Source organism: Neophocaena asiaeorientalis, unplaced genomic scaffold, assembly GCF_003031525.2.
Source record: "Neophocaena asiaeorientalis asiaeorientalis breed wild unplaced genomic scaffold, Neophocaena_asiaeorientalis_V1.1 scaffold314, whole genome shotgun sequence".
In the NCBI taxonomy this organism is placed as follows: domain Eukaryota; kingdom Metazoa; phylum Chordata; class Mammalia; order Artiodactyla; family Phocoenidae; genus Neophocaena; species Neophocaena asiaeorientalis.
This window is the reverse complement of record NW_020175489.1, coordinates 22,696-49,742: the sequence shown is the minus strand read 5'-3', so window position 1 is coordinate 49,742 and position 27,047 is coordinate 22,696. Positions and strand designations below refer to the sequence as shown.

Here is a 27,047-nt window from a genome sequence, read left to right as displayed (position 1 = left end):
GTCCTCAATACATGAGGCAAATGCTAACATCCATAAAAGGGGAAATCAACAGTAACACAAACATAGTAGGGGACCTTAACACCCCACTTTCACCAATGGACAGATCATCCAAAATGAAAATAAATAAGGAACCAAGCTTTAAATGATAACATTAAACAATATGCACTTAATTGATATTTATAGGACATTCCAGCCAAAAACAACAGAATACAGTTTCTTCTCAAGTGCGCATGGAATATTCTCCAGGAGAGATCATATCTTGGGTCACAAATCAAGCCTTGGTAAATTTAAGATAATTGAAATTGAAATTGTATCAAGTATCTTTTCTGACCGCAGCGCTATAAGACTAGATATCAATTACAGGAAAAAATCTGTAAAAAATACAAACACATGGAGGCTAAACAATACACTACTTAATAACCAAGAGATCACTGAAGAAATCAAAGAGGAAATCAAAAAATACCTAGGAACAAATGACAATGAAAACAAGACGACCTAAAACTGATGGGATGCAGCAAAAGTAGTTCTAAGAGGGACGTTTATAGCAATACAATCCTACCTCAAGAAACAAGAAACATCTCAAACAACCTAACCTTACACCTAAAGCAATTAGAGAAAGAAGTACAAAAAAAAATTGCAAAGTTAGCAGAAGGAAAGAAATCATAAGCATCAGATCAGAAATAAATGAAATAGAAACAAAGAAAACAGTAGCAAAGATCAATAAAATTAAAAGCTGGTTCTTTGAGAAGATAAACAAAATTGGTAAACCATTAGCCAGGCTTATCAAGAAAAAAATGGAGAAGACTCAATGGAATTAGAAATGAAAAAGGAGAAGTAACAACTGACACTGCAGAAATACAGAGGATCATGAGAGTTTACTACAAGCAACTACATGCCAATAAAATGGACAACCCTGTAGAAATGGACAAATTCTTAGAAGAGCACAACCTTCCGAGACTGAACCAGGAAGAAATAGAAAATATAAACAGACCAATCACAAGCACTGAAATTGAGACTGTGATTAAAAATCTTCCAAAAAACAAAAGCCCAGGACCAAATGGCTTCACAGGCGAATTCTATGAAATATTTAGAGAAGAGCTAACACCTATCTTTCTCAAACTCTTCCAAAATATAGCAGAGGGAGGAACACTCCCAATCTCATTCTACGAGGCCACCATCACCCTGTTAACCAAAACCAAAGATGTCACAAAGAAAGAAAACTAAAGGCCAATATCACTGATGAACATAGATGCAAAAATCCTCAACAAAATACTAGCAAACAGAATCCAACAGTACATTAAAAGGATCATACACCATGATCAAGTGGGATTTATCCCAGGAATGCAAGGATTCTTCAATATATGCAAATTAATCAATGTGATACACCATATTAACAACTTGAAGGAGAAAAACCATATGATCATCTCAATAGATGCAGAAAAAGTTTTTGACAAAATTTAACACCTATTTATGATAAAAGCCTCCAGAAAGTAGGCATAGAGGGAACTTACTTCAACATAATAAAGGCCATATATGACAAACCCACAGTCAACATCATTCTCAATGGTGAAAAACTGAAACCATTTTCTCCAAGATCAGGAACAAGACAAGGTTGTCCACTGTCATCACTATTTTTCAACATAGTTTTGGAAGTCCTAGCCACAGCAATCTGAGAAGAGAAAGAAATAAAAGGAATCCAAATCGGAAAAGAAGAAGTAAAGCTGTCACTGTTTGCAGAAGACATGATACTATATATAGAGAATCCTAAAGATGCTACCAAAAAACTACTAGAGCTAATCAATGAATTTGGTAAAGTAGCAGGATACAAAATTAATGCACAGAAATCTCTTGCATTCCTATACACTATGATGAAAAATCTGAAAGTGAAATTAAGAAAACACCCCCGTTGACCACTGCAACAAAAAGAATAAAATTCCTAGGAATAAACCTACCTAAGGAGACAAAAGACCTGTATGCAGAAAACTATAAGACACTGATGAAAGAAATCAAAGATGATACAAACAGATGGAGAGATATACCGTGTTCTTGGATTGGAGAATCAACATTGTGAAAATGACTATACTACCCAAAGCAATCTACAGATTCAATGCAATCCCTATCAAACTACCAATGGCATTTTTCACAGAACTGGAACAAAAAAATTCACAATTTGTATGGAAACACAAAAGACCCCAAATAGCCAAAACAATCTTGAGAAAGAAAAATGGAGCTGGAGGAATCAGGCTCCCGGACTTCAGACTATACTACAAAGCTACAGTAATCAAGGCAGTATGGTACTGGCACAAAAACAGAAATATAGATCAACGGAACAAGATAGAAAGCCCAGAGATTAACCCACGTACATATGGTCACCTTATTTTTGATAAAGGAGGCAAGAATATACAGTGGAGAAAAGAAGCCTCTTCAATAGGTGGTGCAGGGAAAACTGGACAGCTACATTTTAAAGAATGAAATTAGACCACTCCCTAACACCATACACAGAAATAAACTCAAAATGGATTAAAGACCTAAATTTAAGGCCAGACACTATAAAACTCTTAGAGGAAAGCATAGGCAGAACACTCTATGACAAAAATCACAGGAAGGTCCTTTTTGAAATACCTCCTAGAGAAATGGAAATAAAAACAAAAATAAACAAATGGGACCCAATGAAACTTAAAAGCTTTTGCATAGCAAAGGAAAACATAAACAAGTTGAAAAGGCAACCCTCAGAATGGGAGAAAATATTTGCAAATGAAGCAAATGACTAAGGATTAATTTCCAAAATTTACAAGCAGCTCATGCAGCTCAATATCAAAAAAACAAACAACCCAATCCAAAAATAGGCAGAACACCTAAATAGACATTTCTCCAAAGAAGATATACAGATTGCCAACAAACACATGAAAGGATGCTCAACATCACTAATCATTAGAGAAATGCAAATCAAAATTACAATAAGGAATCAACTTATACCAGTCAGAATGGCCATCATGAAAAAATCTACAAACAAAAAAAAGGTGGAGAGGGTGTGGAGATAAGGGAACCCTCTTGCACTGTTGGTGCGAATGTAAATTGATACAGCCACTATGGAGAACAGAATGAGGCTTCCTTAAAAAAGTAAAAATAGAAGTACCATATGACCCAGCAATCCCACTACTGGGCATATACCCTGAGAAAACCATAATTCAAAAAGAGTCATGTACCACAATGTTCATTGCAGCTCTGTTTACAATAGCCAGAACATGAAAGCAACCTAAGTGTCCATTGACAGGTGAATGGATAAAGAAGATGTTGCACATATATGTAATGGAATATTACTCAGCCATAAAAAGAAACGAAACTGAGTTATTTATAGTGAGGTGGATGGACCTACAGTCATTCATACAGAGTGAAGTAAGTCAGAGAAAAACAAATACCGTATGCTAACACATATATATGGAATCTAAAAAAAAAAAAAGAATCTACATTCTTTTAAATGTAGCTGTCCAGTTTTTTTTCAAATCTAAAAAAAAAAACCGTGGTTCTGAAGTACCTAGGGTCAGGACAGGAATAATGACGCAGTCGTAGAGAACGGACTTGAGGACATGGGGAGGGGGTAGGGTAAGCTGGGACATAGTGAGAGAGTGGTATAGACATATATACACTACCAAATGTAAAATAGTCAGCTAGTGGGAAGTAGCCGCATAGCACAGGGAGATCAGCTCGGTGCTTTGTGACCACCTAGAAGGGTGGGATAGGGATTGTGGAAGGGAGACACAAGAGGGAGGAGATACGGGGATATTTGTATATGTATAGCTGAACCACTTTGTTATAAAGCAGAAACTAACACACTATCGTAAAGCAATTATACTCCATTAAAGATGTTTTAAAAAAAAGAAATCAGTAAAATATGTAATAAATTATATAATGTTAAGTGCTAAGGAAAAAAAAAATAAAGCAGAGAAAGGGTATAGGAAATCTTGAGAATGGAATGGAATTTTAAATTGAGTGGCCAAGAAAGGCCTCAGTGAGAAGTGACATTTGGATTAATTCCTGAGAAGTGGAGGAGCTAGTTCTGTGGGCTTAAGGCCAGGGTGGGTGCTGGGGGTGGGGGAGCATGCCAGGCAGGGGATGTCCCAAATTGCATTGGTCATGAGGTGAAACAGTGCTTGGCATAGCTGACGAATATCTAGGAGGCCAGCGTGTCTGGAGGAGACCAAGGAGGAGAGCAGTGGGAAATGAGCCCAAAGAGATGGCAGTAGGCTAGGTCCTAAAGGACATCATAGGTAAGAAAGGAAGCCATTGAAGTGTTTTTCACAGAGAACTGACGTTATCTGACTTTTTAGCAGGATCACGCTGGCCACTGAGTTTTGAGAGTAAAGTGAAGAGGGCAAGAGTGGAAACATGGGGTTCATTTAGGAGGCTACAGTTATAATCCAGACAAAAGCTTGTGGTGGCTTGAGCCAGACAAGTGGCAGTGGTGATAGTGAGAAGTGACTGGATCCTGGATATATTCTGAAAATAGTGTTCACAAGATTTTCTGACACACTAGGATGTGGGGTTATGCACTATCTGTGATACTGTCAAATTTCCATCATATGCTCCTAATTGGTGAAAAAGATACAAATTCTCACTTGTTCTGTCATTTTTAGAGTATGATGTTCCCTGACATAACTTCAACCTTCCTTTTGTTCCTGAGTTTGAAAACACATCCCACAATTATTTCTATGTCCTATCTCAACCTTGAGGAAAGATAAAGAGAAAATGTGGCTTTGAAAATTGACAGTGCCAATGCTGTCTTATGAGTTTCTCAACTGTAAGCTCCAGCCTTACTTCATTTCCCTTGTTGGTGTTCTCAAGGCCTGTCTCAGAACCTTGCACCCGTTAGGCTCTCAGAAAATGTTCGTTAAATGGTATAGTCTCCACATTTCCCACCCAATAATGAACAAAAACAACAATCAGCCCCTGTCAACTGCACAATCATAAATTAAAGTTTGTATTTTAGTATTTAGTATATTATGCCAGGGTACTCATTGGGTAAATGTAGTTGAGCTTCCAGCACCTTCATTACTACCACCTGCAATCTGAAGTTGTGTTAGCTTTTTTGCACCTGAAAAGGTAACAAAAAGGCGGAGGAGACTGGTTTTGTAATTCGCATCTGGGACTGAGTGTCACGCCACCTGTCTCTTGTAAAATCTACTGAGGAGTTAACGCCCCCTTGAACAGCGCACAAATGTCTACGGGGATGATCAGTCAAAATGCGTCTATGCGAAAGGCTGGAGACCCGAGCCTCTCCCAGGGCCCCGCCCACAAGCTCCCGAGGCACGGGCCTGCGCTGTGCACTCCGGGAGTTGTAGTTCCTCCTCTCTTCATGCGAGCCAGGACGCAGTATCTCTGGCGCCTCCAACGGCGCGCAGGCTCCGTGAAGCGCGGCGCACGCGGACGGCACGCGTTTCCTAGCAACGGGGGAGCGGCAACGTCACGCCGGCGGGCGCTAAGAGCAGCTGCCCAGTGTTGGGCGGCTTTGAGTACCTTTCAGCACCTGCGGGTTGGAGGGAACGCTGCTTGCAGCTTTCTGTCGGCACGTCTCCGTCCGTCCTTACCCGCGTTATCCTAAACCCGGTCGCCGAGAGCAACCTTCCTCCGCGACCCCGCGTCTGAGGCACTGCCGGAGGCTAGAGGCGGCCCGCCGGGTTCCTGTCTGGCCCTCGCCCCCAGCGCCCGCGGAGCCCGCCGCCCGCGGCCTCAGCGGGACGATGTTGGAGTCCATTCGCGTGACGGGTGAGTGCCAGGAAGGGTGGCCCCTGGGCTGGCGGGAGCGGCCAGAGTCGTCCCGGCCGCTTGCGGCGAGTACCCGGAGGCCGAGGTGACGGTAGCATGTGGGCTTCGGTGCTCAACGCAGCGCCCTGAACAGTGCGGAACCCGCGGAAGGTGCTCAGGGAAAAGGTGTGCAGGGAAGAGAGAAAACGGTCCCTTTTCCTTTTGTCACTTATTATCAGTAAGCGCGTGCTGTGAACTGTAGTGAGGTAAAGTGTAATAGATCGGCCCTACAAATGTACAATCTAAATATTGTTAAATTCTGTTTCAAGACTTGTTAGATATGTAATTAGGCATATGTAGTGCACTAGGATCTAGCTTTATAGAATGTTCAGAAGTCAGAGCTAAGCAAAAGAGCACATCTCTATATATCAGTATTTATACTCTTTGTCTCTATGTATGCTTTTATTCTTAAATCAGAACGTTTTGAGTTGATATTAAGAGGTCACTTTATAGTAAGTATTATACCAAGCGCAAAAAATGTTTGTTTAGACCCCAGGTCAGAAAGTTGTTTGCCTTTTGTTATTTTTAGAAAATAACTGTGTATATTAATCATTTAAAAATTATCTTACACAATATTAGAATAATTTCCTAGGCCATTTTCCCATCATTTGATTCTGCCTAACATTCCTGCAAGACAGCGTTCTTGATAACCTAGTATCATGACTAAAAACACCGAAGAACAGCAGAGTAAAGGGAAAGGTCTAATCTTGAAACTGGCTTCAAAATAAGACCAGATTTTTTTACTTTAAGGCATCGCTGTACCTAATAGACCATTTTTCTGCAAAATTTTAAATTGTATAACGAAATTCACTTTTAATGAAAATATTTATGGTCTTAATTTTATATTTCATGTTCCAGGTTATAAAATGAGGAGTTGATTTTGTGCAGTCATGACATTGCTGTGATTTGTCTCATTGTTATTTATGTTGTCAGGAAACAGACAATTACAAGATCTAAGATTTAAGAGGCAACTTAAATTGGCATTAACTTTTTTTCTTAAAGTGATTTGATGTAGATCCTGTTCTTTCATCTTAAAATACAATGAAAATTGAAAGTTATTTTTTAAAATTTATTTTTGGCTGCCTTGGGTCATTGTTGCCCACGGGCTTTCTGAAGTTGCAGCGAGCGGGGGCTACTCTTGGTTGCAGTGCTCGGGCTTCTCATTGTGGTGGCTTCTCTTGTTGTGGAGCATGGGTTCTAGGCGCGCGGGCTTCAGTAGTTGTGGCACGTGGGGTCAGTAGTTGTGGCTCCCAGGCTCTAGAGTGCAAGCTCAGTAGTTGTGGCGCACGGGCTTAGTTGCTCCGTGGCATGTGGGATCTTCCTGGACCAGGGCTCGAACCCGTGTCCCCTGCCTTGGCAGGCGGATTCTTAACTGCGCCACCAGGGAAGTCCTGAAAGCTACTTTAAAGTACCATATCTTCTTTTTGTATTGGAACAGAGTCTCTCAACCATGACACTATTAATGTTGAGTCGGTGGATAACTGTTGCGGTGGGCTGTCCTGTGCATTGCAAAATGTTTAGCAGCATCCCAGGCCTCTCGCCGCCCCATTTGAGAACCACTGCCCTGGAGAAAAAGTATACTAGTTAGAAAAATATACTAGTGAAGGTTATTAGATAACGATTTAGAAATAACATCAATTAAGATGATTTCCCCAAAGCATAACAATCATGGTAGAGGAAAAATACAGTTATGATAATATTAGTTTTAGAAAGCAGGTATCTGACCAGTTAGCAACAAAGTGGATCTCCTGTTTTTCAATATGCAGAGTTGGAAGTTTGAGGAGAGATACTTTCTAAAATAGTAGACCCACTCCTCCTGCCTCAGCTCTCTTCCCATAATTTAGTGGCAATAGACATATCAATCCAACTCTGCATGTTGCATTTCCTGAGATAAGATAATCTGGCAGTGTATTTCTGTAGTTCAATAAAAATTCAAATAGTCATTTGAGACAATTCAAGCCTCATTTAAAACAACTGACTGGGGCTTCCCTGGTGGCACAGTGGTTGAGAGTCCATCTGACGATGCAGAGGACACGGGTTTGTGCCCCGGTCTGGGAGGATCCCACATGCCGCGGAGCGGCTGGGCGCGTGAGCCATGGCCGCTGAGCCTGCGCGCCCGGAGCCTGTGCTCCGCAATGGGAGAGGCCACAACAGTGAGAGGCCCGCGTACCGCAAAACAAAGAAACAACTGACTGGCTGTTTTTCAAAATAGTTTCTCCATTTCTTTTATAAATTTCTTGACAAGTTAAAAGGATAGTTCTAGAACCCCATGCCTAGCATTTTGCTGACATATCAGAAAGCCCAGTTTCAACGGCCAGAAACTTTATGAAGAGAGTTTAGCTGAAAGCATGCCCTCCTTTTCCCTCACTATCACATCATTCATTGATATCTTAGAAGCCCATGTTCTTCCGGTTAGCATCAAGAGCATGCTTGTTTGTGGTAAGGGTACTGATGGAAATGTGTTTATTTCTTTTCAGCTTTAAAATAAGTATAGAGCAAACTGTTTTATTTCAGGACTGAAGCAGTTACTTGCTTCTGAAATCACTTCCAATATAGTATCTTACTCACTATTGACTTATTAGTCATGATTTAATATAATCTAAATATAACATCCTGGTGAACTGATTGGAGAAGTAAAATAAAAAAGAAAGATTTGTATGTTATATATGCTGTTTGAAATGGGATCAAATCAGAAGAGATTTCTTTACCTTCTCATAGCTTTTTAAAGAAGATGGTTTATTATACTAAAGCCACTAAAATGTTGATTGTAGAATGTAGAATTTATTACTTAACGTTAAATTTACCTTGGAAATCCAAATTTCATGATTCTGAATATCTTCCCATTTACATTATTCCATGGAGTATTTCTATAGGAGCTGAATATAGTATTGCATATAATAATACTGATAGTTAACACCTGCTTAGTACAAGCCAGCATTGTTCTCAGCACTTCACATATATTACCTTTTTTGATCCTCCTACTGATACTGTGAGGTACATAGTAATACTATCCCATTTTACAGTTAGGGAAACTGCAGCACAAAGATGTTAAGTAACTTGCTCAAGGTCACAGCTGCTAATAAACAGCCAAGATTCAAATCAGAGAAGCTCCATTCCAAAGCCCATTTTCTCAACCACTAGGAAAGTCAGAACCCTTGTTTAAATGACTATATGTTGATTTAAGCCACAAAATTCAACATGTGTATCTCATTTAACATCAGTGGTACATTAGCTGATAGTTTACTCCAGGTGCTGTTAAGTTTTTATCACAGGCAAGTCTAATTTTTGCCTGGAAAGATCATATTTTACTTGAGTATAAAATTGTTATCAAAATAGAAGAAGACATCTAGCTCATTAAGTGAGTAACAAAATGCTATCAGAAGCCATATAAGATTATGTTATTTTATGAATTCCTACTGCCTGTATCTTGTATGTGATATAAGAAGTGATTAATCATCTGGAAATGAAGCTCCTTTGTAACAAAAGTGAATGTTTAAAACTACGGGAGACAAAAGTCTTAAGAGCAGTGTTTGGCCATGTGGGATGAATACACTTAGGGACGTAGCTCCTGTCTGTCCTACAGCAGTAGGCACCTGCCATTAAAATTTATCTTCAACATCACTAATTGTTTCACATTTTTATGCGTCCTGGTATGATTTTTGCCTCAACCTTCAGGCATTCAAGTCCTGAATCCTTTCTCTCCTCTCAAATACTCTGTTTCCTTGGCTACCTCTCAGGGCAGTGAGTGAGCAGAAACAAACATAGATGTATGCCATAATGGGACTTATAATTTCAGTGATGAGGAAGGCCATCATATAAACAAATGTAAGACTGCAACCGTGACAAGTGAGTCAAAGAACCTTCCAGGGAAGTTTTCCTGAACAAGTGATACTTGAACTGAAGGATGAATAGGGATTAAGCTAACAGAGAGGAGAGGGGAGGGCTCTTCAAACACAGGGAACAGAATATGAAGATGTTTTGTGTCTGGAGAGGGAGTGGTGAGTGTGAGGGATTGACAGAATGAAGGGAAGCTAGAGTGGACTGATTAAGGGGGAACATTGTGCATAATGGGGCCAGAGAGGCAGAGTGACCTGACCATGAGTGACCTCATGTGCCATGATTAGGATTTTCTCTTCACCCTAAGTGGAAAGCCTGGGGAAGTTTTTCTCGCATGTTCACTGTTGTTTTAGATGGTATTGAATGCATTTTCTTTTACCACAGCCTATCATTTCCCAGCATTATAGAATGCCCTGCATGCTTCTAACTGCAAAAGCACACCACCACAAGCAGTTTCTGACCAAAAAACAATAGTATCACATTATAAGAGTCCTTGCTGCTGATAGAGTAACACTGAAGTGCCCCTAACCGGGGCTGTGACATTTTTAAGAATCCTGAAGTATAGCTGAGTTTCTCAGTTCTTGAATGATACTTAGCAGTGCCTTTTCATCTCTCTGTTTACTTACAGCTGAGAAACTATATTGGATAATGTTGAATTTGGACGTATTATAATTAAAAGATTATCTGTTATAATGCAGACAAATTGGGCAATAAATGTTTTCAAAGATACTGATTTTTTTAAATATACCAGTTTAAAAATTATAGTGTAACTTACATTCAGTAAAGTGCTTGAGTCTTAAATGGGCAGCCTGATGAATCTGTACATATGTAACCACTGTGCAGAACAAGATAGCTTTCTAGCCCCCAGTACCCTGGTACCTCCTCCCAGGTTATAACCCCTCCCTCAAAGATAAGCACTATTCTGCCTTCTAATACCATACATTAGTTTTGCCTGTTTTGTTTTTTTTTCTAATTTATTTATTTTTGACTGCGTTGGCCCTTCATTGTTGTGCAAAGGCTTTTCTCTAGTTGTGCTCGGGATTCTCCTTGCGGTGGCTTCTCTTATTGAGGAGCACGGGCTCTAGGCCCGCAGGCTCAGTAGTTGTAGCACACGGGCATAATTGCTCCACAGTATGTGGGATCTTCCCAGACCAGGGATTGAACCCGTGTCCCCTGCGTTGGCAGGCAGATTCTTAACCACTGCACCACAAGGGAAGTCCCAAGTTTTGCCTGTTTTGGGACCACATATAAGTGGAATTATACAGTATGTAGTCTCTTGATCTAGCTTTGTTTGCTCAGTATTGTCTTTGAGATTCATCTATATTGTTGCTTGCAAACTCAGTTTGTTCTTTTTCATTGCCATATAGTATTCTATTGTATGAATATACCACAATTTACTCATCCTTTCTGCTGTTGACAGATGTTAGATCATTTGAGTTTAAGTAATGATGAACAGCTTGGCAAAACTAAAGTGTTTATCTTGTTTGGGAATTGTTTTGTTTTGCCTCTTCTGTTTGTAATCAAGCAACCTATCGTTTTGTGGTATAAAATTACCCCAGGTTCTCAGGTTTCATAAGTATAAGTGAACCATATGAATTTGCCATTTTATGGGTCAAAATTGGTTGAATGGTATTTTCCAGCAGGCTTTGTTTCTGATGATCTGATCTTCCTTTCAGCCAGAGGCCTTGTAACTACTGTGAAACCTCACCTATTTCAGTTGTGAAACACTAAGAGTTTAGTGAGCAGTGTTCCCCTCTTTCTTCCATTCCTTTAGATGAGGATCAGGAGACGCTGATGGGTTTAGTGATGAAGCCACTATTACAGAGAGGTTATTGAAAGAGTTGGGAATGGAAGCCAGGAATCCTGGTATTCTTTACTCCTGTTCTAGATACAAATTCAGCTTTCATTGTGTTGGTAATTTCAGTATAGTCATCCACTTGTGAATATACTATCAATTTTAATGTAATATTATTTTCCTTTTTTCCCTCAATATAGTTAATCATTTTGGGGTGAATGATTTCTTTGATCAACAAGTTATTTTCATTTTCTCCAAGGTTATAGTGAAGCAGATTGCTGGTGGCTAAAATGTTACATTAAATAGTGACTTTTAATATGAGAGTATGATTTTTATTTATTTCATTACTTTTATGAGAGAAAATGAGTTACACTTGCCCCCAAAGAAGCCTGCTTATGCTTAAAGTTTTGATTTTTCAGGAAAAAAGGAGTTAGGAGAATAGGATGTTCTTCATTGAACTCTTCTTCTTGTCCTTTTATTATGTTCTTAAGCCTGTTTTAAAGGTTGTTTTTCTTAAACAGTAGTAGTATTTAAAATGACAAAAACAGTATTTTAGGTTTTTTAGTACTTAATACAACTAAAATAAGATTAGCATGACTCTGAGAAATTAATTTATATCTATCTTGTAAGAGTTGTTTGAAGGTCCACATGCACCACATTTATGAACTTCATGGGATATCAACATTTGGCAGGATTGACATTTACTAAATAGATACACCATTGGTACTCCCAGACTACTTATGAGCAGATGGAGCTTAAAAAGGACTGATGCTAAACCTCTCAGGTAGATAATTAGCAAGTGAACTGAAATGCTGCAACTCCTGGGAGGGGGAAAGGGGTTCTGCCATGCACACACTGTAATTTCTCTCCCATTCCCCCAATTCCTCCTTGAGTGTTTTGGCAGCTGGTTTAGGACTTTTGTTTAAGTATCCTGAAGTGTATAGGTTGTTTGAGTTGGGACAGAATTAAGAATGTAGATGCTTTATGACAAAACAACAGAAAACTCTATGAACGCAGCTCTTTGATCAACAGAGCTACTGAGTCTTAGGAACCAAAGAAAGCACTTTTTACATTGAATATTCTTTTTTTAAAAAAAAATCAATATACCTGTAACAAACCACCCAAATTAGGAATTCTTCAGAGTAGTTTTGTTAACTGATTTTAATTTGAGGTAAATCCCCCCCTTTTTTTTTTATTATTCCCCCTTTTTATTATGAAGACCAAACGAGAAAAACCTGATTACCTCCTTTTACCTTCCTGGCTGTGCCTAGTCCTTAACCAACTTTTCTCAGTTTGTGATACCCTTATTCTTATCTCAGTTCTCTTGCTCTTTTCCTTTCAGTGTCTGTTTCAGTCTGACTTTCATTATCACCTCTTGTCTCCTAAACTTGTGGTGTCTTGTTAGGGACACCGACATTGTTCTTGGGCATTTGGACTGCAGCTTGTGTTCCTTAGCCTATGTTTGCCCATCCTACCCAATTTTGACTATCAGTTGGCAACACTTAAGTATGAAACCCCTGAGGATCTGGGACTTACCAGCCATTGATGAAAGTTTTGTTTGTTCTGTTTATTCACATTATTGAATGGCTTCTTTATACAGTCAACCTTCAGCATGACCCTGTGCAGTCTAGTTCCTATCTCTCAGCTTGTCCATGTAGTAGACATTTTATTTAGCCCCTGCAAGTTTATACTTTCATGTTACCTTTAGACAGCAGAATTCAAATTTCATATGTTGGCCTAGAAAATGTTAACTAGAAGGACTTCTAAGTACCTTACATATTTGGATTGTTTATTATCTACTTTTGACCTCATACTGTTTCTTAACCCTAAACCCTAAGACTTCCGGGCTTTAAAAACTTTTAGTGCAGGGTTTCCCTACCGTGGCATTATTTTAGGATGAATATTTTTGTTGTAGGAGGCTGTCCTATGTATTGAAGGATGTTTAACCTCATCCCTGGCCTCTACCCACAAGACGCTAGTAGCATCCCTCCCTAATTGTGACAACCAAATGTCCCCTGGAGGGCACAGTTGCTCTCATTTGAGAACCACTGGTTCAAGGTCTTCCAGGTTATATTTCCACTTCTACAGTCATCTCCTCATAGAAATACAGAGTGGTTCCAGAACTACAAATACCTGTATATCTAAAGTGGTCAGAGAATGGCATGTTTAGGGTTGTGCCATTCATTCATTCACTTATTTATTCAGTGTACATTTATTGAATATCTGCCAGAAACCATGCTAGATGTTGGAAAGAGAAACATGAATAACACATGGTCCTGGTACCTATCTTAGTATTGAATACATCAGTTATTCAGATTACTGTGTCTTACTAGGGTGCTGTGTTTGTACAGAGGAAGAAAAGATGTAGTGCTGTGCATGTAGCAGACTTAATACTGAATGTCTGTTGATAATTGAATGAATGACCTTATATAATAGAATGAGCATGGACTCTGTAATCAGACACATCTGCATTTGAATCACAGTTTGCTCTTCACTACTTTCTTGTCGTATAACCTTGAGCACATTACTTAACACTCCTGAAGCTTAAGTGGTATAACATGCAAGGTTTTTGGTGAAATCCCAAACTCACATAAATGTGTCAACAAAGTGGCTGCTATTATTATTATTTATTACTACTTATTATAGAAAGGATCCCTGAATGTCTAATCTTGAGTGAGTGAGCGACAGATCTATGTGGATAAACAGTTTTTTAAAAATGGAATTAAATAAATTGTCTCCTTCTTGGCAAGGAAGGCAGCTGTCCAAGTCAGCTAGCGTTGAAATTGCCTCCATAGTAGGAGCCAGAGGTTGAGGGCTAGAGGCATAAGGATCCATGAGACTTAGAAAAGAGAGGTGGTTGAGAGAATCATGTATCACATTTGCAGAAAGGATTTAGAAAAGGTTTACAAGCAGACATGGTCAGATAGGAGTTCAAATACCAGGATTTAAGACAAACTCAAACACTTTTGTCAGTTTAGAATTGAATCTGAAAGCTCTTAAGGGTTTACCTGAAATCCTCTCAAATGTTTCTCTTCCTTCCCTGAACCCTAGGTTATTGTCTGTATCTTTTGTTTTTCACGTTTAAGCTTATACTACCTCGTATTAGTACTCAGATCTTCATAGGACTGCCTTACCTTCAGAGCCAGATTAGAAGCTGGTTGAAGGCAAGAGCAATGTATTTATACAGATGTTTTTCAGATCCATGTATCTATTAGCAGTATTCCCGTATTTGTGGAATGAAAGAATGCAAATCAACACAGTTTTAAAACACTACACAAGCAACAATATTTCAAGTTATTCTTACCTCTTTAAAGCACTTTTGAGATCTAAAGGCAAAACTGACCTCTCCTTAATTTGGCATTTGATATACTGATACCTTACATAGTAATTATTTTTTTAAGTCTTGGCAAGAAAAAACTTGATTTTCTTTAATCTTAACCTATAGCCTAAAATTAAGAAAAGCAACAAATAAATATTGAGTGACATTACTAAAACGTGTTTGAATGTGCACATATCATTTATTTAATTAAAAAATTTTTTTGAGATATGTAAGACGGTGTTGTCCTTTTACTGATGGCTACCTTTATATATAGTGTCAGATTTCAAGATTGTATTGGCTTTGAAAATGCCTTGGATTTTACTTTGATATTGGTAATACTATTAAACTATATCCTTTCTACGAAATCCACATTCTTGGTAGAGTTGAGTGTTCAGATTATTTATGTATATTATCTCACATCTAGATTAGACTTTGGTCATCTAAATGGTTTGAAGCTGAGGATTTTTATAGATAATTTAGCATATGTTCATTCTTACAGAAGTGACCGTGTCTAGCTTGACCAAAGTTTAGTAATATAGTCTTTTAATATTAAAAATGTCTTTTCTAAAAATTGTTGCAAAATTATAAAGTTTACAGAACCTTCAGAATACTTTTCACATAATAAGCAATCTGCTTCATCTGGTATCTTTTGTTATTTCTTTTGTTTTGATTTTGTTTATTAACACAGAAAAGCTTCACTGGCCTGAGCAAGAACTTGCTAAGAAGTCTATTCTAAATGCAGAAGAGTCCTTGATTATTGGCAGCAAAGGAAGCATTTCACATTTATCTCCTGGAATACTAAAGGACATTTTCACAACTGGAACCAGTAGTTACAATGTCCTACTACAGAGCAAAGAGGAGAAAAAGCATCATTCACAAAAACAGTCTTCCTCCACCTACTCCAAAAGATGTAGAAAACCCAGCAAATCTAGCTCTTCACGTAGTAAAGATCTTCGCAAGATGAAAGCCCCAGTGCCTGTGATGAGCAGTGATACTTGGTACTGCCTACAAAGGCAGCCTGCTGTTTTTGTCACTAGTTCAGTGTCAAGTCCTGTAAAGTTTACACATGATATCTCTGTTACAGGAAACAGCACAGTACTGCCACCTAAACCCAAAAATGAAAGAAAGGTCAAGCGACGCCATTTCTCCACTCTTCCAAAGCCAAAGCCGCAGCCTCAGCTGTCTAGAAGTTTTGAAAAAGGAGATGACTTTTCTGGAAAGAAATTTTGTATACTGAGTGCTATAAAGCCCACCAACTTGGAGAAAGAAAAAGTGAGATTCTTTAAGTCTGACTATACCTACAATCCTCAGTTTGAATATGCTAATCCTTCTCTGCCAAGTGTGTTAGCCAAGCACAGCAACGCAACTGACCGGTTCCTTAAGCAGGTAAAATGCTACTTCAGTAGTAGTATTTCATTTTATGTAATGAAAACAATTATTTGCCATCGTATAGAAAGCCAAAAAAAGTTGTTTTAAAATATTCCAGTTATTTATAGTTAACTCCCATCCAGGACATGTAAATATGTGACAAGAAATCTCCAGGTGAGTGTCACAGTTCATATGTAAACTACTTTGCACTAATCAGAATCTATAAAAGAATCTATTATATAGACGTTGTGTTAGGAAGCAACTATATTAGGAAAAAGCTTCAGATTCTGGTTCCAAGCTTTCATTTGGGAGTTACAAACTTATGGCCCATTCGTCAGCCCACAGACAAGTGTTTGTTTTCTTTTTGATTTTGAATGCGTTAGATGGAGCATGCAGTATCTCTGGTTCTCCCTGTTATATTACATTCTCAGCTTGCTTAGGCCCCTAAAGGCATTTTGGGGACTAGGCTTGATACTTGCCAAAGAACTTTTTAATGCTTTACTGAAATTTTTAATAATCATCAAATGTATAAGTACTCATTTAAAGAAGAAAATAATGGAATTTTAAAAATTATAGCAAATCACGATGTGGATGATATAAGCAACACTTTCCAAATTGCTCAGTTTAGATACTTAGCACACAGTTTTGTGTGTTAAGGTCTTAATAAACTTCAAAATCCACTTTATTGGGCTTCCCTGGTGGCACAGTGGTTGAGAGTCTGCCTGCTAGTGCAGGGGACACGGGTTCGAGCCCTGGTCTGGGAAGATCCCACATGCCGCAGAGCAAGTAGGCCCGTGAGCCACAACTACTGAGCCTGCGCGTCTGGAGCCTGTGCTCCGCAACAAGAGAGGCCGCGATAGTTAGAGGCCCGCACACCACGATGAAGAGTGGCCCCCGCTTGCCACAACTAGAGAAAGCCCTCGCACAGAAACGAAGACCGAACACAGCAAAAATAAATTAATTAATTAATAAAAACTCCTACCCCCAACATCTTCTAAAAAAAGAATCCACTTTATTTGAGGGGAAGTTGGCTGATGTTTACCTTCAGGGCACAGAGTTGAGATCATAAAAGCAGGCTACATTTGGTTAAATTAATTTTGTACAGGTTTTTATAATGCATTAGGTTCAACTTGGCTTTGTCAGTGATTGAAAATCTGTAGGCTAGGTGAAGCTGCGTGATTCCATTTGCCTTTGGCAAATGCCCTATTTTAGCATTTTGCTGCAGTGCAAGTTCTTTGGACTTGCAGCCAGCAAATTTTTATTGTTTGTTATAAATTACATGGAATCTGACCAGTCTTTTAAAGCCATTATGTAAAGCTTATTCTAAGATTAAAACAATTTTAATCTTGCTATTTATTTTCCTTTGTTAGAAAAAGCCTTTTCTACTGCTGCTATTTTTTTGAAGGTACACCCCCCCTTTTTTTTAATTGGAGTATAGTTGATTGACAATGTTGTGTTCATTTCAGGTGTACAGCAAAGTGAGTCAGTTATACATATACATATATACACTCCTTTTTAGATTCTTTTCCCATATAGGTCATTACAGAATATTGAGTAGAGTTCCCTGTGCTATACAGTAGGTCCTTATTAGTTATCTATTTTATATACAGTAGTATGTATTACATTCCCTTTTTATTGAAATATGAAATTGTGCTAAACACTAATGAAAAGGTCAGCTATTATTTTGGCAGTGATTTTATGATTTTTTTTCTTTTTTTGGTGTGGAAATTGCAATTGATTGAATAGGACTTTCACTCACTTAAAATTTATGGTAATTATAAAAATCCTATTTGTTTTTTTCCCCCTTAATGCTGAAAGAGACAGCTGAGATTTCTTTACCAGATTTCTTTAATTTGGAGTCCTACTGCAAGCCCTACCAGTTGGGAAAGGGATTTCCCACCATTAGGTCAAAATGAATGCTCTTTCATTTTCTTGGATGGGAGTTAGGAAGCATCAGCAGCTCCAGAGATTGAGAATTGACAGTGCTTGGTTTCTGGCTCTACAATCTTTATTTTAACCCAATTCCAGCTTCTTACGCTTGGGTTGTTTGAGGCTTCTAAACAGCACCAGCAATCCTAGCTGGCTGGTACTTCAAATGCTACCATTTGGGAGAATGATTGCAGCAAATGCCAATTGTACTTTTCAAACCACTTTAATCAAATAAGGGAGATTTATCGGAACAAGACCCCCATAAAATATGCTTAAGTTCCTACTTAGCATCTGAATGAATTCTGACATGATACATCCTTCCCCTCCCCAGCTGTGAAGCTAAAGCAGCAGCTTCAGGGCTGGTTTCAGGATTCAGAAATGCACACAGAGGGGCCAGGATGGCTGAGTAGCCCATTTGTCTCTGGCCTCCACCCTTGAGGCCTTGCCAATCCCTAGCTGACAGTCTCTCAAGTTTCACGATCTGGATCTTTCCAAGGCAGGCAATCTATACTGTTGTTGGAGAGTGACCGCGGTCCTCTTTAGTGTACAGGTAGGCAGAACAATGCTAAATCCATGCAGAGATAGGTCTACCATAGTGGAACTAAGGTAGTGCTCAGGTTCTGGTCATCCCTAATTGATTGCCCTGTCAATGTCAAGGAGTTCCAGGACTCAGTTTTTGTCTGGTCCAGGCAGTAGTTTCCTCAGGAGGCACTTAGGCCCTTTAGGTGGTTCAGAGCATCTAGCATGGGCTGCAGGACTTGAATATAACTCCAGGTGGAGCCTGCTGAACCCTGCTTAGCCTCTTGCTGGCAGCCATGGTGGGCCTCAGCTCCCCAACCCTTGGGACAGAAACTGAAATGTCTGTTTTCTGAGGTTGTGGACCTTTGCAGGAAAGAGTGCAGTGCTTCGTGGATGCTGAAGAAGGGATCTAGGATGAGAGAATGCTGAAAGCTGTCCAGCGTCAGGTGCCTGCTCACTCGTGGGTCAGAAGTAAATCCTTAGTGGCACATTTGAGCAGTCAACTGGCAGCCAGTACACTTTCTGCCTTACTTCTCTGTGGCTGACCATCCTGGGAAACCTAGATATAAAATCCATATGGTCTTAGACCCAGCACATTGTTGAACAAGATTGGAAGTGAGAGATGAGAAGGGTCTTCAGGGCAGTGTTGGGAGTCCTTGGCAGTATTTCCAACAGTCAAATGGAAGTTACATATTTATGGATAAAGCCAATGGGTAGTTTAAATGACTGATTTTCCACCTCTAGCTGGAATCGTGTCTCATTGTAGATTATGGCTAAGATCCTGCTAACTGGAAGCCCTGATTAGTAGAGTGATATTTAATAACATATGGGAAATAAGTCAACTTTTGTTTGGCTCGATACGGTAAAGTTTGAATTATGTTCTTATTTGTTAACAAAACTGGAGCAGTGGGGATCATTAGTGATTGGTAAATGGGGAGAGAAGGAAGACTTTGCTGTGTTGGGTAGAGACCCTGGGCTGAGGCTACCCCTCTGGCTGTCAGGGAAGAAAAGGTAAAGGGGTGCAGAAGGAGTTAACAGAACAAGCCTGAGACTGCCATCCTTAGAAAGGCCTGCTTGCAAGATTAACCTGAGCCTGGCGTCTGGGAACTTGACTGGTAAACAGTTTCCTACACTGAAATAAAACTTTCCCTAAATGATAAGAGTAGCTTGCTGTGCCTAAATTGTGCAAACAGTATGTTTTATGTTAAATACTTCTTTTCCTTTAGGGAGTCTGGAATTTTAGAATGTGCTAGGCGTAGGGGTGCTTATGTGACCAGCTGATAATAAAAACCTTGGGCAGTGAGTGTGTAATAAGTTTCCTTGGTAGACAAATCTTTACATGTTCTTACAACTCAGTTGCTGGAGAAGTTAATTGCATTCTGTGACTTCATTGTGAGAAGACTCTTTTGAAGCTGCTTCTTGTTTCCTCCAGACTTTCCTGGATATCAGAAATAGGGAGTGGTGGGCTTAAGTTGATTTTTTTAAAGGCATTTACCTTCAGATTTTAGAAGAAAAAACTCTGTACTGTCCAAATAAAACATCTCCATGGGCTGTATTAGTAGTCAGTTTGAGATTCCTGATCAGTTACAAGGTCTGGCTTCTTACAGCTTTGTAAAGGGCCATTGTGTTGCACCATTCCAAGAGGTGCCATTCACAAATTGAGCCTGGGGCTCACATTCATACAATAGAGTTGATGTTTACCATAAGCATGGGGTTCTTCTTTGGCATTATAGTACAGTACTCCTCTAATACTTTTTAGTTGTATGATATTTGTCTTAGAAGTTCAAGTAAATTAAATGTATGCTAAGTTAGAAATGTTGCATGGAGGGTAGCTGGGAAAGAATGAACAAAAAAAGCATACTTGTTTTATTATGAAATTGTTCACACTGCCTTTTTTTCAGGACCCTTGCGCCTTTGTTATTCCATTAAAATTGCTTTGAAATTTAAGGACAAAGTCACATGAACTATCTATATATGAAAAATTATAACTAACATTAATAGAGTGCTTAATATTTGCTTGTTACTCTGTATGCTGTGTACTTTTCACCTATTTTGAGGTACAATACTAGTAGTATCTAGAGAAGTGCAGTCACTTTCTTGACTTGGATCTTAAGTTGCAGAACCAGGAGTCTTTCTCAAGCACTCTATTGTCTTCCACACAAAGGTATGTTGGCAAACTAGCTCTCCATTTCCGTGGTATAAATATAAATACTTCTACCAGGACCAGCTTCAAGCAATGTAACATCACTGTCATGCAAATTAATAAAAATTCAGTCAGCTCTGACAAGACAGCATGGCCGGACTCCAGCTTACCACTGTTTCACAAAATGGTTTCAACCAGGCTTTTCTAACCCCAGTGCACCCCCTGCACTCAAAGGGTACCAGGTCAAAAGAGCCTCACTTAGCTGGCAGGGATGCCTTTGGTAGAAGCTGATTATAGGGACTTGGAAGATTTTTTTTTTTTGCTCTTTCTGATACACCTATGAAACAGTGATTATTAATTACTGTCTTTTGGAAGCTTTAAGACAAGTGTATTTACCTTCTTCCTGTTCAGGCACCCATCCTTATCTTTCAGCTACAGCTTCAATCTCAACTCATAGTACATAGTTATTTAGTGCCTTAGGAAGAGTAGCAAAGTTAAAACTGGGTGCCTAGTCTGTAAACTGAGTAAATATTTGAAAGAAGCAAATATAAGGATGCCCCAAAAAGGCTGTCCACAACGTTGTAGGTGGCTAATTTCTCTCTTCATGCCCCTCTGACTCTGCCAGGGAACAAAGCAGAAACATCCCTTCCATTACAGCTCCCGCAATATATACCTTTTCTCTGTTGACCACTGTCCTCATCATTGCATTTCATCTATTTCCTTTCTGTTTCATGTGGAGTATACACAACCAAGTATTGACAAGAGGGTTAAGATTAAAATTAGGTATTTTCAACTGAAACAAAATAATTAAAAAGAGCTTTCAAAAATTTCTTCAGTGAAGTAGTGTACCCATTGTTTTCCTGTTCCTAAGACTTTATATTTTTCAAAATAGTTATTTGCAGATACAGTTTTTGATTACCCATATTAATGGAAGGAAATATTTGCATGAATTAGCTAAAATGGAAAGATTATTCCCTGTTCCCTCCCTATCAAATAGTTCTCATCAGGGCAGTCATCTTAGCTTTCCTGGTGTGGCAATGCTGTACCAGCCATAGTAAGTAGGAAACACAGCAATAGCAAGAGCCACAAACAGTGGCATGAAATGGAGATTGTAGAAGGAAGTGGTGTTTAAAGTCCACCATCTAAGTGAAAAATAATCCACTGAAGTGATTTATAAAGCAGAAAGCTTTTTGAAATCTTTTATTTGGTTCCAGGCATCTTATATTGTAACCTCCGGAGGGAAAGATGGGGGATTAAGTATTGAGGAATGGTAGTGTGAAGAAGAACAGATGTTAGACTTGTAGTTACTAGAAGAAATGTGCAGATATATTTGCGAAAATATCAATGTCAAAAACATACAGTAAAATACCTTTTTCATCTTTCCATCTTAGCATATCAAAGCACTCCTTAAAGATGTTCTTGTTAATCTTTACAATATCTTGAAATATAACCCTCTTAGCCAATAGAGAAATGGGTCTTATAGCTGTTTGTAAGAATTACTGTCTTAAATAAGAGGTTTGTTAGACTTGTAATTAAGAAATTCAAGAATTGCCTTCTTTTAAAAATATTCTTTGACTTATGATTGATTTTTAGGACTCTTGCTCTATAGGAGAGAGATGGACTCGATCTCTGAGGTTTCCCTTGCACGCTGTGTTACAGAATGTCTGTTTCTATTTTTGCCCCCATGCTATGTACTCATGTAATCATTGCACAGTATCTGCTTCATTTTCCCTATATATATATTGAGGGAAATAGACTAAATGATCCTTGAGAGCCCTTTCTAGGACCACACACATCTCTCCTAAGTTCTAGGCCCCAAAATACTGTGGCTAATCAAATCAAGATTCCATTTCATGTCATATTATGTATCCAGTTTTCATGTATTTTGTAAAAACATTTAGCTAACCTTCCACGTTACATGTTAATCACAGAAAAGCTCAGAGTTTCTGCCAGCTGTGTTAACTGAAAATTCTTTTACTTCAGACATCAGTGCTTTATTAACTCAACGTAATTGGCAGACATTTTGGTTTGTTAAAATTAACTTTCCAAATTAAGTGAAACTTGTTTCTCTAACTATAAAACCTAGTGGAAAAAAACCATTTCAATGCAGTTCTTTCTACAGTGTATATTGACCTTGACAATTCAGGTGTATACTTTTCAAACTAAGGTTACTAAGACAGTAGCCTAACAGCTGAAATGTAAAGAAAAACCAATGAAATCAGGGTGTGAGCAAAAAAGTTTTATCTTAAATTCATGTGAATGTCACATTAAACTTCTCAATGTATCTTTATTCTAATATAGAAAAATGTAAATTGCTTATGGACTCTCTGGCAACCTGTCTATTCTTCCCCAATGTGAGAAACTGAAACTTAGTACTAAGGTATTACACATTAACATTATTGGTTTGTAAAATTAACTCTTGTCACCAAAAGTCCGGTAGCATCTTAAGGGGAAAGCACAGACAAGGCACCTTCTGGGAAGGAGAGTAGTCATCAGGAGCGCTATATGACTCAGAGCAAGCAAGGGTTCCAATGGCTTGGAGACATAAAAAGTCATAATTTACCAAATGCAAGCATACTGTCTTAATAAAACTTTGAGTATCGTAAACTTGATTTCTTACAAAAAGATATGTCCACAAGTGAAGCAGTATAGTTGGCAAGCAAGATGCAAGAAAAACTTCGTTTTTTAAAGGTATTTGATGTCTCTCAAAAAGGCCATTTCCATCATAACCATATTATTTAAGAATTAGGATATTACTTGATGTTAAGATATCCTACATCTACTTAACTAAAACAACTGTTCTGCTTATGTAATTAGAGTATCCTAAATTTCTTTATTACTGAATGGAAGTTAATGGCCCATGCTATCAAAGGTACTTGATAGAGTTATTGTAAAATCTCAGAGGTATTTAGAGAAAAGAACTCTAATGTCAACTTTTTTCCTGCATTGAAACAACGTAACACATAACATTCTGTGGCATAGCATTGCATTTTCATTTATAGAGTTCAGATATTCAAAGTAAGTACCAAGATGGACCAACTTTATTATGTTAGGAATTTCTGATTTTCTTCCTAGTTAGCAAACTTTATACAGCTAGGGTATCTCAAGGGTGACATACCTGTAGGATTTGAGCAGGGATCATAAATGATTGCAGGGAGCTGGCTGGGCACAGTAGGAAACTAAAAACCAGCAGTTATCTAACTTGGGCTACAGTTTGGGTCTAGTGTTATCATACCCTCAGAATTTTTAAGAGAAGGTAGGTAACCTGAATTTTATACCAGGTCTTCTAATTTGTAAATGTTGACAGATAATTCAAACAAAGGTTGTTCAGACCAATGAAAACCTGTTTGTGGGCCACATTCATCCCTTAGGTTGCCAGTTTGCCACCTCTGACCAGATCTATTAAACATAAGCTCTGTTTTATTGAGGCCAATAATAGCATAACATAAAGACTTTTAAATGTGGTCCTCAGAAAATAATGTCTTGGTTTTAGAGTTGATAGTGAAAATGGAATAGGTAGTTCATTGTTATATTAAAATGCATGCATAATAAATACATAAAATCACGTTGTATTCTAAAGCAAGACGTGTTCATTTTCCTTTTTTGATAGAAATAACACAATTGGAAATCAGATACCTTCACTGATAGCAGTATGTCTTGATATAAGATTTCTTTAAGGCTAAGTTTTATTTATTTATTTATTCTTTGCTGCGTTGGGTCTTCCTTGCTCTGCACGAGCTTTCTCTAGTTGCGGGGAGCGGGCGCTTCTATTGTTGCGGAGCATGAGCTCTAGGCGCGCAGGCTTCAGTAGTTGTGGCGCATGGGCTTAGCTGCTCTGCGGCGTGTGGGATCTTCTCAGACCAGGGCTCAAACCCGTGTCCCCTGCATTGATTGGCAGGCAGATTCTTAACCACTGTGCCACCAGGGAAGTCCAAGGCTAAGTTTTAATTGTACTAGTATTGAAGGTATTTTGTCTTGGTAGACCTCAAGTTGTCCAAACAGTGAAGGGGAGGGAAAAGCAAGCCTTCTTTAAACTATACCTCTCCCTAGGTGACTTGATTTTTTGCTTAGCAGATCACAGACTTTTCCCAGATACATTAAAGCTATAAAATTATTTTGAGTTTAGTACATCCATAGTAGTTGTGTGTCTTAAACTGGAGAAGTGAGGTCATTTCTTAACCTAATAGCAAGGAGGATTTTCTTACAGTCAGAGATGGAAACACCCCAATCAGATTGTATGTCCTTGGAAGAAGGTATGACCTTGATGACTCTTTGAAACAATACTTCATTGATTTGCCTTTGAAAACTTGCCTAATGTGCACTCTCAGGTTCTTATCTCAACAGGGTTTTTCCTCCAAAACAGTTTGAATGTCTGCTTCTTCCTTGTAGGTAGTGAAAAAAGAGTTTGCCAGTACTAAGCTATTTATGAATATCTTCTCCTGGTAGCAGTTACCCTATCACTTTCCCACTTATCATTGTATACATCCAAACTACCCCCAACCCTGATGACACAAATGTGCAGAAGAGGGAAAAGGGAATGGGGGGACGGCTGCAAGTGACATTTTTCTTTGTCCCACTGTGTTCTTTCATTTGTTCCATCATTGAAGGCAGACTCAATTTCTTGAATCTATTTCCTAGGTTCTGCATATGTAGAATATAATTTATTGAAACATTTTTCTCTTTATTATAATCTGGTCATAGTTTGCAGTCTGTCTTATAGAAGACTGAATTACTGGCAAAAGTGTTTTTGCTTCAGTTTCTCCTGCTCTCCACATTGCTGTCAGTGTCTAAGGTACAAATCTGATTGTGTCACTTTCCTTCCCGAAAAATTTTAGGACTCCTCATAATTCAGGACAAAGTCCAAAATCTTTATCATGGCCTACAGGCCTTTCATCTTTCATGATCTGGGTCATGCTCAGGTTTCCAAAGTCAACTCTATACTCCCACAGCATCTTGTGCAAATTATCTATCATGACGTTTATCACACTGTTACCATCCTTAAGTTTCTTTTTTTGCCTTTACCATTAGACTAACCTCTTTTATAAAAGTGTATTTTATGTTTTTCAACTGTTCCCAGAATCTAGCAGAGTTCCTAGCACTAAATGAATGAGTCTCCTGGTTCCTAGGCTGGAGGTATAGGAACTGTGTTTTCATTTTCTTTGTTTTGTGTATGCTTTTGACAATATTATCTCCTTTTACCTGGAATGCCGTCTATTTCCTCTGTGCCCCCACTTCAGTTTACCTTTCTCCATGTTTTCACAACACTTTATTCATATATCCAACAGAGTATTATTAAATTATGTTAATTTCAATGTAATCGCTGTTTAATGGTCAGACAGGAACTTAGATTCTAAAATATATAAATAAAAGCAGTGATTGGCACAGAGAAGATAACCATAGAGATGAGTGAATGAATGATCCTTATTAATGGTATGCTAGAAATTTAGTGAAGTAGTCTGCAAACAGTGGATCCAAATTTGTGGCTCAAGGGTCAAGTTCAGCTTGCACATCTCTTTTTTGGGAGGTGGGGGTCAGCTCAATGTTTTTTAAAACATTGGTATATAAGGATGCTCTTCTGTTTCCTCTCCCGGATGTCATAAACTCAGTAGCTTTACAGAGAGGTTACTGCTTGCAGCTGAAGGTATTTGGGTGTGTAACGACTGCTCTAGTGTTCCATCATTTTGTGGCTACAGTACCTTAAATGGAGGCCTAAAGACCTGATTGAGTAATCCAAATCTTTATATACCTAGTTTGCTACCAAGAAGAAATAGCCACCATTGAAAAATTCATTCAATATTTTGAATATTTTATTTCATTCTGAGAATCTCAAAGTACCAGAACGTGTGTGTACCTCATCCTTGTCTGAAGTAAGCATTTTCAAACTGTTCTGAGGAATACTGCATAAGAAAAAGATGACCATATAAGGTAGAAAACACAAACTGTTATATTCACCACATGTATCATAATAAAGGCTTAGAAGAGTCTTGTTTAACTTTGTTTAGTCCAAACACATTTGGCCATGGGACCTTTTTAAAAATAATATCTCGTCAACCACTTTTCCAAAAAGAAAAGTTTGGAAAACACTGGCTTAAAGAAAAGGACTGTGTGATCTAGGGGTTATTCAGTATTTGGGGGGTGAAGAGGGTCAGAGTTCTAGATATTAGAATTTACTAAAAATGAGAGGAATGAAGGGGAGGGTTGGGATTGAATAGAGGTCAAATCAATTACCTTAAATACTACATACAGTCATTTGGGAAACAGACTATAAAACACATTCATAGTTTCTCTTTTTCTCTTTCTCCCCCCCCACCCGCCCCTCCCATTTTTCTCTCCGC

At 38.6% G+C, this 27,047-nt stretch overlaps 1 protein-coding gene across 1 annotated transcript in view; it reads left to right on the top strand.

Annotated features, from left to right (window-relative positions):
* Positions 1-5,567: 5,567 nt before the first annotated feature.
* The window catches only part of MATCAP2 (microtubule associated tyrosine carboxypeptidase 2), a gene marked incomplete at its 3' end in the record, with an annotated part of 36,530 nt that continues 15,050 nt past the window's right edge, over positions 5,568-27,047 (top strand). Inside the window, exons 1-2 of the mRNA XM_024768891.1 lie at positions 5,568-5,763; positions 15,442-16,139. Of these exons, the coding sequence (XP_024624659.1) occupies positions 5,739-5,763; positions 15,442-16,139 (723 nt within the window). The remainder of the gene's footprint in view (positions 5,764-15,441; positions 16,140-27,047) is intronic.